The sequence below is a fragment of the Dromaius novaehollandiae genome, chromosome 2 (genome assembly GCF_036370855.1).
Source record: "Dromaius novaehollandiae isolate bDroNov1 chromosome 2, bDroNov1.hap1, whole genome shotgun sequence".
Lineage (NCBI taxonomy): Eukaryota > Metazoa > Chordata > Aves > Casuariiformes > Dromaiidae > Dromaius > Dromaius novaehollandiae.
The window spans coordinates 103,479,707-103,494,020 of NC_088099.1; the positions used below are offsets into that span (position 1 = coordinate 103,479,707).

The 14,314-nt window shown below is 37.6% G+C and overlaps 1 protein-coding gene across 3 annotated transcripts in view; it reads left to right on the top strand.

Moving 5' to 3' along the window:
• The window catches only part of LYRM4 (LYR motif containing 4), a 91,828-nt gene that overhangs the window by 16,265 nt on the left and 61,249 nt on the right, over positions 1-14,314 (top strand). For all 3 annotated transcript variants that reach the window (XM_026114908.2, XM_026114909.2, XM_064507088.1), the window contains one exon: positions 7,920-8,040. In XM_026114908.2, coding sequence (XP_025970693.2) covers positions 7,920-8,040 — 121 coding nt within the window. The remainder of the gene's footprint in view (positions 1-7,919; positions 8,041-14,314) is intronic.

The window sequence follows — 14,314 nt, forward strand, 5'->3', positions numbered from 1 at the left end:
ACTGGATTTGTGGATGAGAGGAGAGCAGTGGGTATCATTTACCTCAAGCTCAGCAAGGCTTTTGGCACTGGCTCCAACAATGTTTTTGTATCCAAGTTAGGATGGTATGTCTCCATAGGTGAACAACCAGATGGGTTAAAAACTGGTTGGATGATTGGGGCTCAGAAGGTAGTGGTTAATGTGTCATACTCATCACTGGGGGGCTGGTAATAAGTGGGTAGTGCAGGAGTCTATACTGGGACCTGTCTTGTTTCACATCTTTATAAATGATCTGGAGGAGGTGGCAGTGCTTGCTTATAAAGCTTGCAGATGACATTAAATTGGAAGAGCAGTTGATGCGCTTGCAGCAGGGCTGCCATCCAGAGGGACCTAGGCAGGCTGGAGGAATAGGCCAACAGCAACCCTACAAAATTCAGCAATTACAAACACAAAGTCCTGCACCTGGGAGGGGAAAGCCCTAGCAACAGCACAGCCTGGGGACTGACTGGTCAGGGAGCAGCTCTGCTGAAAAGGGCTGTGGGGGGGGCACTGAGCTGGGCATGAGGCAGCAGTGTACCCTGGCAGCAAAGAAGGCCAAGAGCATCCTCATCCTGGGCTGTATTGACAGCAGATTTAGGGGAGCGATTATGGCATATACTCTACTCAGCACTCATTAGACCACATCTAGCATACTGCATCCAGTCTTCGGCCCCCAGCACAGCAAAGACATTGATTAAGCAGTGTGAGTTCAGCAGAGGCCCCCCGAGATGGTTGGGGGCCGGATCACTTACCCTTTGAGGGGAGGCAGAGATAGGGGAGCTCGTCCAGCCAGGAGAGGAGACTGCTTCGGAGAGACCTAACAGCAGCCCCTCAGTGCCTATGAGGAGGTCATCAAGAAGGCAGAGCTAGGCTCTTCACGGAGGTGCACAGCAGGAGGGTGAGAGACAATGGGTTGAAATGGAAAGGGAAGGTCTGACTGGTTATAAGGAAAAACTCTTTCCCCATGAGGACAGTCGAGCAGTGGAGCATGTTGGCAAGGGCAGTTGCACAGTCTCTGTCCTTGGAGGTTTTCAAGACCCAACTGGACAAAGACCTAAGTAATCTGATCTGAAATTAATGATGATGCTGCTCTGAGGTTGGTCTACATACTTCCCAGGATCCTTTCCAACCCAAATGATTTTGTGATCCTAGCGATCAGTAATCATAATTGCATTCTCTTCATTGAAATGAGTACAGACACAAACTAATGAAAGAATACAGTCAAAAGAAAAAGTCCCTCTTTACTAAAAACAGCCATAGATTCTATAGATAAATATGAGAAGGAATTTTCAGTTTTTAGATTGGTTAAAGAAAATGGAGGCAAACTGTTTTGAAATAGGCATGTATATTAAAATTACTTTTTTCTCTTTCTCATCTAGGAGAGCCTACTTTTACAAGGTCAGAATTTTTAGCAGATGGAGTAAGTTTTGAGATACGGGATGCAAAGTAGCCAGATATGCTTTAGAAATAAGTTGTTAGCGAATCCTTGTATCTGATCATGCAGTATGTATCATAATATGCACTGAATCACCAATAATTATTTAATAGGCTTTAAATGTGTATTCTGGAGTTCATCAGCCAACATCTTACTGATCATCTATGGCTGTTCATTAGCTCAACCTTTGAAAAATAAGTATCTGAAATGCTGAAATTAATTGTTGGTTGGGAGAAAGAGCAGCAATAGCTTTCGTTTTTATTATTATTCCCGCTACCCACCCCCACTATGCTATTTTTCCAATGCCAAAAGGGTTTGGGTTCCCTTGTTTTTATCCCTGTCCTACGTTCTTTTTGGGTAATCCTCTCTTATAAAGTATGTCTAGTGCTGTAATCTTCCTGACATATTTCTTGGCAGTTCCATAGAAACTCATAATATTTTGTATATTAGCAGAGAAACCACATAATGGCTTGTAGGTTTTGTTCTATAGCATTTTGCAAAGACTTTGGTTAGAAAAAAAATTGTAGGATTTGTGATTTATTAGAAAATTCAAGGAAATAATCCTGCATTAATCAACAGACCATGCTTGAAAGATTATCATTACCCTTTTTGTATTAAGTTTTCTAACTCTCCAACCAAAGGCAAATTTTTCTGTTTCTTCACTCTTCTCTCCTTCACCTCCCTGCCCGATCCGCCATAACACCTGCTCTGCAAAACACAAATCCCGGCTCCAGGATTAGCAGGTGTCACCTTTGTTGTACTGTAACTTGAGATGGCAGTGCTGAAAATGTGTCTAGTAGTGGAGTTTGAGAAACAACCTTGCTGATAAAACATTACATCCACACTCTTATGTTGTTTCTGTATTTAACAAAATAAGTCACTACATCTTCCCTGTGAAGCATAGAGACATGGAGAAGAATGTATTGTTTTTATTGATCCAAAGTGAGCCTTTTTACCTCTCAGTCTCAAACAGAATTTTGTTGCCAAATGTTTCTGTTTTATTATTTTTATTGTTAAATGGCAATTGCCTGCAACTTTTGCTTGACCCTTATTGGTGACTTTTAGTGAGACCTTTGTGGGGAAAAAAGGAACACAAATTTTTATGTGTGTCTTTGTGTGTCTGTGTATAAATGCATATATATGGAAATACTCCTTCCCTCTGAAGTGGCTCTGTGTATGGAAGCATCTGCACTGATATCTGCCAAGGAATAAAAGTTTAGGGTAACCTAAAATGAATTTTCTGGAGTATTTTTTTTATTCTGAAAACTTTCCATTGTTAAATTATATGTAATTCTGAAAATTAGTTCAGTGAGGCAAACCTCATCCAGTGCCTATTTTTCCAGGAATAATAGGAAATTCTGAAAATTCATGTTGTAGCTACATTAAATTAATAGATCTCAGTTGGGAGGGAGAGGTGGTAAGAAAAAGGAACTCAGAATAGATTTACTAAAAGGGAATAATTTATAAAAAGAATCCCTCACCTGATATAGTACTATTACACCGTGTATCCATCTCACTTTTGCACCTGGTCCCCTTAAATAAAAGCATCATATACTTCATTTCAAAAGTATTAACCATAGCAGGTTTCTAGAGTTTGAGCACTGCTTGCTCATCTTAATTTATTAAATACAACTTAAGCTAATAAGGAAAAAATTCATTTGTTCCTTTTTTTGAAAAAGTCTTGCATGTTCTCTCTGGCCTCTCCTCTATGATCTATTTTGTTTGCACAGGTTGGATATCACAGTCTTCCTCTTCAATCTTTCTATCAGTGCTCAACGACTAACAATTTGTAATGGCCATTATGTTTAGCAGTATGTTGCCTCTAACTGTGATGTGCTCCATTAATACACTATTTTTGCTCACAGTCACAGAGATTAAATGTCAGCATATTTATAAGGCTGCTTTTGAAAGATGACTTAAACCTTCAGGGTGTCATGAGTACTGGTAAATGCAAAGTGGTGCAGAGACAAACGTTACTCAGCCAGATTTATTTTGAAGGCATAGTACCGTGTAGTTAAAAGAAGTATGCTTTGCACAGTGTTTCAGCTTTTTTTTTTTTACGCTCTATTTTAGCTGGGTACAAAGATACAACAGTGAAGACTTCAAAAGACAACTGATTTTTATTTTCTGGTCAGGCATCATATACATAAACATTTTTGAAATAAAAATATCTAAATCCCCAAACAGCAATTATTTTCTGAAGTACCTGTGTTGTGATTTCATTTTTCTTTAACAGCCATTGTTTCAGATTTCACTTCTTACAGGCTCCATTTTTATGAGGATATGACACATGATAGGATTTCAGTTGTGCTTCAGGGAAGGAAAAGGGTTGGACTCTTTGAAATTAGAGGTAAATGACTGAGTGTAAGGAAAAATACTGTGTTTTCTGACCCTAACTCCTTGTATTTACTATTATTTCATAGTTGTCTTTTAGCATTAACAGTTTATGCCCTTTGCCTGTGAGTCTGTCGTAATGCTTTGGCCCTGGCATTGTTCTCACATTAACCTCCAACCATTATTTTCTACTTACGGACATCTGTTACCTTGCACAGTCACTCACCTGCAGTGACTTTGGTCTGAAGCCATTATACCGAATCTCTTACCCATTAAGTATATACTTTTGATTTAATTGGGATTTAGTTGTGTGGCAGATGCACATAAGTAGGGATCACAGAGAGTGTTTCAGTGAGTATGCATACATAAGACAGAGCTGAGTGAATATATTTAACTGTACACTCTTACTTGGGGCCTATGGTTGCTAGCTAGCTGGAAAATCTTTGCAGAAGATAAAAGCAAAGGTGTTTCTATTAAAATTCCAGTATATGTGGATGAAAGAAGAAATAAAAAACAGTACCTTTTGGGGCAGTTTTTCAGTATCTATTCACAAAGAGTGGTGAGAAAAATAGTAGATTGTGAAATGCAGATTGAGTTTTCGTTTGTCATGATGTTTGTTCACGAACACTCACTCTTGTCTTCCTAGGAGCTTTCTTAAAGACGTAAAGGAGCTGCTTGGGTGTGGGGTCCAGACGGATTTGTTTTGTCACTTGGCTTCCCCAGAGAGCTTGTTCCTTATGTTCCCACTGCAGAGCCCCATTTATTTATGTGACTCGCTCAGCTTCTCTCAGAGTGGGATCTGTTGCAAACCACCTCAGTGTGTATCCGTACCGCTGTATTCCCTCCTCCTCAGCACTAATGCTTATCCAAGCCTGTAAGGAGCCAGTTCAGCTCTCAGCTCACTAATCCAGCAGCAGAGAACGGTTCACTCTTTTTGTATGTTGGTCTTCTGTCAGTTCGCTAAGCTGGACTGACTCATCCCAGGCTCGGGTAACCAGATGGATAGCACTGGTCTGAGGAGGTGGCAGGGGGAGGCAGGGTTTCCATCTTTCCAGGGGTGGCCAAATTGCAGCAGTTCTCCTTATTCACGTTGGCTTAAGCTGTTGCAGAGCTGTATACCTCTAATTACTTGTATCAGTGGTATGTTCAGGTAAATAACCTTCCATAAGTTACAAAAAACATTTAACTTGAGGGAGGGACAGGTGCCAGTGTGCTTTTCATCTCGTCTCTCTGTCTCTTTCTGTGTCTTCAGGTAGATTAACTGTACTTCTCTTAGGTTAACATTGTAAGTTTTTATGAAGATAGCCATGTACTTTCTGCCACTGTTATTTTGAGCTGTGCCTTCAGATGGTACATGATCATTTTTGGCGTGTTATGCGTATTGAACTGAAAATACACACCGTAATGATAGCTCATCACCTGACTGGTCTCTGTTCATCAACCAGAAGACCTTTGGAGTAATCCTCTTAGAAAAACAAATACATGTCTAAATGAACAGATTCTCTTCATACCTTTTATATCCTTACTGCTTGTTGCTACACACCCATTACTATATTTTGAAAAGAGCTCAGTTGTTCATAGACTTGCAGCAATATTGCAGTTCTAGTGTTGCTGCTAGATGTTGTTATATACACAGTTCAGAAACTCTGGAAGTGTAGAGAGCACTGAGATTCAGAACTGATGCTGCTCGCAACAGCTGTTGCATATAAAAAGCTGTTGTTAAAAAAAAGTCCAATGTGTTTGGATCTTGACTTAACACTTTTTACATAATTTTGAAAGAATTTGGCTTGTTGGAAAGCTGGCATTGCTCCCCTGACACCTCTCAATGGGGAAAAAGGATGTTTGACTGTCAAATGTAGTGTTGGGTTTGAGCTTTGAGTTCAGCTCTTCCTTATCTTAAGTCATATTTTGAATCTCAGTGTAACTTTATTAAAGAGTACCAGGATATAGAGCTATTCTTTGAAGTGTGTTTAGAAAATATTGGATATGTAATGTTGTACCTGCAAGTTTAAGTTTGTACTTAAGCCTATGTAAATTAACTCAATTTGAGTGTTAACATTCATAGAAGTTTAAAGAAATTGTAAAAGGGAAAGACAGTGCAGGATGCTTTTTCACTATAGATGGACAGAAAGCATCATCAGACCAGTTTTTAAGTACATTGCCTTTCTTTCTCAACAACTTTTGGATATAACAAGAGAAGGAGGGAGAGAATGGAACAATTCATGCACCATCTGTGCAAAAACCAGTCCATGGATGTTACACTGAACAAGAATTTGTTTTAGTCCCATTGATCTTTCTTATGTAGATAACATTACTCATTTGTATTACATTTTGGAAGAATTGTACCCAGTAATTGATACATACTGTTTTTGTTGTTCTTTTGTTTGTTTTTAAGCTAAGAAAAATTGATATTAGGATTCTGTATCTTTTGGCAACCATTCCTTTCATGTAGAAAATATGGTATGTTTATGCACAGCTTAACCCTGCATATATTCAGGGTGATTTGAAATTCATCCATTATCAGGCAACAATATCTCAATGATTTGGGGTTGTTTCTTTTCCAGGAGAAATAAGCAGCTTCCCCTTAAAGTCTTGCTAGGACACCAGCTGCAGATGAGAATGAGCTTCCATATTTAATACATTCTATTAACTTCACACGTACAAACACACACACACTCACACACCCCAGTGTCACATTATAGGTGAACAGGCCCTAATTAAAAGCACACACCATCTGCTGGTGTGTGGCAGCAGGGTGGCACTCCATAACCATCCTGGTTCCTGTGATTGAAATGTATTATTTATGAGCTTGTGCAGAAAATACGCCACTTGGCTCATGGAACCTGCATTAAGAGCTGGATAGCACCATCTAATGGTATGGAGTGACTCTGGCTGTTAATCTTGCATGCCTTTTTCCTCCCTGCTTCCTTCCCCCCCACCAATATTTTAATTTTTTAACATTGTGTATGTAGGTTTTTATGATCATGTTTCAGACAATTTGTGCCTTTTGTTTCACTTTTACACAAGACTGAAAAACAGCTGTTGAAATAGTTTAGTATTTGTGTTGTTTGCAGCAACCTTCTTTTTCCTTTCAATGCCAAACAGAGTTTTACTTTGTGTAGTAGATACAGTATTTATGTGATATGGTGGTAGAAAAATGGGAGATTAGCAAGATAGCTGAGCAGGATAAATTTGCCTCTTTTTTTTTTCTCCCAAGCAAGTGTGTAATGAAAGTTTCTGCTGCTCAGTCTGAAAACTGCATTTTAATATTGAAATTGGCCCTGCTTTTTGTTGAGCAGTGCACTGCAGACTGCACAAAGGTTCTTTACTGGCTTTAATAAAGCCAATACACTGCAGATGACTGCAGCTTTGGACCTTTCTCTCTGGAGGCAGAGATCATAATGTCTTTCTACTTGCAGAGATCATATCCTGTTCCTACTTGGCAGTGGAAAAGGGATTAGGAGGTTGGACTGAAGGGTGAAATGTACTTTTGCAGGAGAAGAAAGGGGGGAGGGCAAAGGACCGTTTTTTTGCTGTGATTGATCCATCACTCTACCTTTGGTGACTGCCAGGTTACAAAGTCAGAACTTGTAGAAACCTGTGATTTATTTAGTGGTTAGCATTGTGGCCAATGACCTTTAGAATGCTAGGAATAAGAATAATTGCACTGATTCATAATTATTTGGGGGATGATTTATTGTTTTTTTATGTTTCTGGGCTTTTTTATGTCCTTGAGCTTTTTCCTTTGAGTATCCAGGCTGGGTATCCAACAGTAGTAGTCCTATATGCAGCTTCAAGAAGCTTCTTAATATTGGCAAGCACAGGTGCCTCTTTATGGCAGTAACAAGCAGAGCTATGATGACTGGTCTAAATACATGAAGTACGAAACTTTTCTACTGTAAGTGCCAGTAAACTCACTTTTTTAACTAAAAAGTCTGGTCATTGTTTCAACTGAGACAACACAGGACCTTGAATAAAAAGAGACGTATATAAAGTCTGGGCAAATAATATGTGTGTGTGTATTTTATTTATATATATATGTATGGAAAAAAAATTCAACGTTTTTTGAAGAATGTTGAAATGTCATAACTATGGCACATTTACAAATACATGTCATCTTGTTTACATTTAGAATGTATGCCATCAGAAGGATAAGAGACGCCTTCAGAGAAAACAAGAATATAGAAGATACTGAAAAAATAGAAGAACTAGTGAATAAAGCGAAAGCAAACCTAGAGATTATTCATCGGCAGGTAGGTTTACTTTATTTCTTTCTTTTTAGGAAAGAATTGTTCACTCATCAGTCATTACAGATGGGATCCTTGCTCAAAATATCTTTGGATGAGCAGCGGTTTGTATGTCTGAGTTTGAGGGCATGGGAGGTACCTGGTTCTCCTTGACAGCTGCTATAGGGAATTTAGTGATTCTTGTTCCATTAGCCTGAACAGGCCTTGCTGTCAAAAGTTTGTGTTTGCTTCCCTCACCTTCTCTGCTGTTAGTTTTACTACCTGTTCACTTTGTTCTTCTGTTCTGCATTAATATTTATTCGCTTTAGTCTGTTTGCTCTGACTCACATATATTATACTTCCTTTCCTCATTTTTCCCTCCTTCCATCACAGGCTTAGAAGAGTGGCTGTGACCACCACTCTGAATAGTCTTGCCTTCGGTGTTTATTTTTCCCCAGCTTCAGATACTGTGTTGGAACAATAGCAGAACAAGAAAATGCTAAGGTGAATTAAGCAAATGCTTGCTAAATGTATCCAAGCAGGATGATAGATTTTCCTTTGGAAGAAGCTGAGTCACTGCCAATATATTTCTCTGATCTGGTTTGAGTAACATTTATAACATCTCTGTTCCTTCCACTGGGTACCATATCAATTAGATATGATTTATACTTCAGTAAACTTTAGATAACACATACATATGCATATACATACACGGATATGTCTATTGAGCCTGTATGTGAACTATAAGTAACTATATTATACTCCAGCCTGTATTTTGCACTGATAAAAATGTTGTGCATTTAGTACTTTGTTCCAGAACATAATGGCAATAAAAAATTAGACAACACTTACCATTTTCTTTTAGCAGGGATTCTGCTTTTTTCATTACACCAATAGAACCATTTTAATCTGCTGCTTTTTCAATTTTGCTACTTTATAATAATGGCTAGAGAAATCCTTGAGAGACACATTTTGTCCTACCATGCAATACATAAATCTTGCTTTAAAAGGTTTTATGAATAGGTATGACTTTTTCAACCAAGAAGAAATTCAGAGGGAAATAGGGCATGTGGGTTTCCAGTTCTCATTAGTAGCTCCACTTGAATTTTCCAAATATGAAAATCTCCCCATGTATGTTTTAATTTTACTAACATATTCAAACTACAATGTTTAATACAATTATCTTAAATGTATTACAAATAAGCAGTCTGTCAAGCAAACTGCTTTAAATGCCTATCTTTCTGTTATGCATTTGTTTCTTGGGGAGTATCTTTGTCAGTAGGACATACCAGTAGAATGGAGTTATTACTGAAGTCACAGGTTTTTGTTTGTTTGTTTTTTCAAATCTCAACTATTTAAGGGGTTTTCCCATATGAAAAACCAGTCTGCTAAAGTAGTTTTCAATTGGATCATGTTTTGGTATCATTCCATGTAAGGATTTCAGGAAAAAGTCCTGAGAGAATTTCTGGAAAAATCAAGCATATTGAAGAGAGAGTTTGACACAACTTCCCCTTTTTAACACTGCTACATCATGCTACATAAAATAAAATTAATTTAGCAAGATAATTTTCGAGGTGTGGGTTCCTGGATCACTTGTTGATTCTTGAGTAACTTAAGGTTTTTTTGTGCTGAGTTCCATCCCGCCAAAAAACACGTTTTACTAAAAAAAAAAGAGAAACGTTGTTCTTTGCACAGTTTCTGTTATGTTTCAGTGTCATCTCCATTTCATCTGTAAAGGAAGAGATAAATATTGAAAAAATAGGAACTCTCTTTATCATAAAGTATGCCTGCTTTTCATCAGAACTATTAGAAACCTTAGAGTCTTAATTCGTATTAATATTTTTTGCTGTCAAATTTAGTCGTGTTCTAAGGAAAAAAAGCTTCATTCTTGCTTACTAATTGAATGATCTAAGTAATAAAGTCATCTGACATTATTAAGAGTTTATATTTAAAACTAACCAAGCATTATATAAAGTGCTTTTATTTTTAAATGCAGAAGCACTGAAGCAAACATGAGATACAGTGTACATTTTTTTACTAAGTTTGGGTTTTATTATGATGTAGCACATCTCGGTATTGCTGACTTTTTCATAGCATGTCGATAGAAATTAAATAATATCCTGCGTTGCTGACAATTTGTTGTTACTCTGAAATCAAATTTATATTCACTTTACATTCTAATTTATGGCTTAGTCATCAAAGTGACCATTGAAGTGTAAGGTTCATAAATAACTATTTGAATCAGCCTGGTGGGAAACGTGAAATTGTGACGGATTACTGTCATTTTGTTCATGTCAGTCACTGTACAATTTGCTTGAATATTATAAAAGTAGCTTTATAAAGCTGAAAAGCATGGAGGAAAATTAATCTCCACCTCAGTCCTCCTCTGCTTTTTATTGGTTTTGGTTTAAAAATAGGTTGGCTAAAGGAGGGAACAACTCAGATTCTTTTCTCGCCACAGTTTCTGGAGACTTTTTTTTGTGTTTACTATGTAAACAGTACAGTTTGTCGCATCTTCCTTCTAAGAAGGGCATTGTGAGAAATGTATTGTAACAAGGAAGTTTGAAATAGAAGGTTTAAAAAGTTTTGAGGCTGTCTTTGAGGTCCTTAAAGAACATGGGTTGTTGTAACACTGTGTTGTAATGGCACTGCTCATGGGACCTAGTACTGGTCATTCCCAACTATGCTAATAGGACTTCATTTGTGAAGTCCTTCAATTGTTGCTATTTGAATGTGTTAGTGGTAGGAGAGTTTGCCCTGAAACATGACTTCTGTTGCTGAGATTCAAGATTTCTAGAAGCCACTTTGAAATTATGAGAATACCGTGAGTTTTGGAAGTCTTCCCTAGTTTTCTTTGTGGCACGCTGTCTCAAGTTTCGAATTTTATTAGTGAAAATGAAAGCCATGTTAGACCTGTGTGCGCTAGTTAAATGCCTGTTTTAATTTCTAGGACATTTCATTCTTACGTATTCTTCTTCCACAAACACCTTCTTCTCAGTTTTTGATTGAAACTGGAAAGCACTATTTGCCTTGTTATCCAGCTAGGAAGGATTATTCTGGATTTTCTGGCAGATCTGAAGGCTTTAGTACCAATTGTACTATTTTTGATATCACACAACTGAAGTACTCTTCAGTAAAACAGCTTTGACGTTTCACAACCTTTACTTGTCCTTTTAAATAATCCAAACCGACGAGAATCATACTTTACACAGATCTTTAGCATGGAGGCAAAAGACGCATGGTGAACTGTTAGACAGTCCAGACAGCAGGGTCTACTTGCTTTAGAGCTAGTCAGTCATAGGCATCTTCTAAGAGAACAGATGGACAGTGAAGACTTTTCTTTTTCATATAGTTTGAAATGTTGGACCTCAAGCTTGATTTTACTTACAGTTTCTTTTGGATGTGTAGAAGAAAGAGGGAACATGGTTTTTAAGTATAACTCTATTAGAAAGGTTCCACTGATAATAAAAAATATTGAGTACTTGCAGCATGTTTCATGTTCACAGCACTGCAGTATTCTTTGATTATAGTAGTTTTAGCTGTTTCTTTAACAAAATGCCTCATGACTATGCCTTGATAAAAAAAACAACGTCAGACCTAGTATGAGAATTCAGTCTCGTATTCCTGTGTTTATCCATATTTGCCATTTCTATTAAATATGGTTAGTATGGCCTTTCAAAAAAAATTTAGTGAAGTAAGAACAGTTCTTCTGGATTTAAATGTTTTAAAAGCCACAGTGCAGCTGTACGTACCAAAGTACTGCACCTTCCTAAGGCATCTGTGGGCTGTATATCATCTTAGCAATATCATAGATTCAAATAACAGTTGCATGGAAGTGGAGATGATATCAGATGAATGTACTAATACAGCACTCATATGAATTGGTAATAATGTATCTACAGCGTAAGGAAGCATATTTCTGTAATTCAAGAAAGTATGAATATTAAAGCATATTTAAACAGTATTAGCAAGACAAAGGATTTCAAATATAGTTACTCTAAGAAACAAAAGGTATGATTACCTTAGTGTACTGCACCTGCTTTGGATTTTATTACCCATCTTTCGTGGTTTTATCAGCAGGTACTCCCATTGTTTTCCATAGTTCAGTTCTCCTAATTCTGTGGTTGTTTTGAAACAATAGCAGGTAAATTATAATTGCTAAAGTGTATGTATTTCTGGATTGAAAGCACATAGGTTACGCACTCAGAGGACTGATACCAGCTTACACAGTTGGGAGTGAAATCGGAACTGACTGTCTCAAAGAACTTTTCAACCCGCAAGAGAGAGACGGTCTACCTGAAGATATATGTGTCTGTACCGCAGAGCACTGTAGGCTGGATGCCCTTAGCAGGAGAGGGTTTGTTATGAAAATTCTTATTAGTAGTTTTGGTTTTAGGCTACAAGTCCTATTGCTGTGCAGTGTTTCTGACTATCCATGAAAGTTGCAAAATATTATATAAGGTCTTCACTACAGCAGTTCTGAAGCAAAGAGGAAGGAATAGCTGGAAAACCTTTGAGTAGGGGGTTCAGTGCAGAGTACTGCTGCTCAGAAATGTGTATGATGTAGGCAAGTAACTTGCATTTTTATATGAACAGCAAGTTATGTTGTAGCTACACCTTCCAACCAGGATAGACCCTACATTATGCACAGAGGGGACTGTCCCTACCTCCCAAGCATTTTGTTTTTTAAAAGAAGCTTGAAAGTAAGAGAGAGTCAAATGCTATGTTTTACAGCAGAAGAGCAGGAGATGAGCAGAATGATGAGATGATTTCTCATGATCTCGTTGAAAGAGTTTAATCAAGTCATTGCACAATATTGGTTTTTTTAGAAGTATTAGAGCATCTGTACACTTCTAAATAATTGCAATGCCATGTAGAAGTTAGCTATACTGAAAGTGGTTAGCATGACTCTCTTCCACCATTCTTGCCCCTACTCTGTTGCAATACTGGTAGTAAGTTTTTAACTGCGTTAGCAGATCATGAGTTCTCACGTGATCAGTCCCCTAAGTGCATTTACTAAAATCATGCTGGCAGCTTGTGGCAAAGCCAAACACTGAATTTGAATCACTGCACTATGGGGTAGGAGGGGCTTGGGGGATATTTTGTGTGTTCTTTTTTAATCCCAAAGTTCTTTCGGGTGGTTTTTATTTTAGATTTTTTCCTTGAAGTAATGTACATTCTTTTATTTCGTTCAAGTTGCACTTACTTTCTAGCTTATATGAAACCAGAACTCAGAAAATACAAATCTGTATGTTTCTAACAGTAATCCAGAAGGAATAATACAATGAAAGAAAGAACTGAAATCCTCAATCTATGTTAAGTTTCAGTATTCTTTACTTGTAAAGAGATGCAGATGTCACTAGCACTTAATGTAGTCAGGAGGGGGAAAATAAAGGATAGGGTGGATGACATCCACGTTTTTGTTTGTTCATTTGGTTGTTTTGTAAAAGAAAGAAAGCCTGAAATTAAAGTTGAAATGTGGAGGCATTAAATTCAGAGCTGTACTGTTTTTGTATTACAGCATGAGAGTACATGCATTTTATGTCTGCTGCTTGACCATAAGCTTGGGGGGGTGGGGGGAGGGGGGAAGAGGAAGGAAAACAAGGAGAAAATTAAAGTAGGAGTTACTTTGAAAAAACTTTGGTAAATTTGAACTGAAACCCAGGTGAATCAGAGCTTGGCCCTTACAGGACATTGCTAACAAGGTAAGATCTCCTTCTACCAAGTTTTTCAAATAGCTTTTTTCAACTTGGCCTCTGGGATAATTTTGGAGATATGTGGTATTGTAACAGATGCCAAAAGCCCAGAGCTGTCATATCAGCTTAATTTCAAACATCTGAATGTGCAGAAAGTGTAGCAGACGTTTTACCCCTTTTCAGGGGGTTTTGCTCTCCAGCTTGCCTCTGTTTAAGTCTCCAGACTTTCATCTAACTCTCCTGATGCAGAACAATATTGTACTTTCACAAATGATTTGCTGTTGTTTGCCCTGCTGACTAAATTACAAGTGGCAGTTTCTGCTTTATAGGCAGAAATTATTAAATACAGAAGTCGACTCTGCTTTGGAAGTAACCTTTAGGCTATGAGCAAAGGCAATTCAGAGTTAGTATGAAGCTTTGTCTTTCTGGTCTAAGAGCCATAGTGGAAATGCTTAGTTTAAAACACAGCATTTGACATACACAGTAACCTTTCCTTAAAAAAAAAAAAAAAAAAAAAAGACTGTTGAGTGTTGGCAGCTGCTTTTAAAATACTTTAATCATCTGCCATAAAGAGATCTCATTTTTTTAGCTACATGTATGTAGTG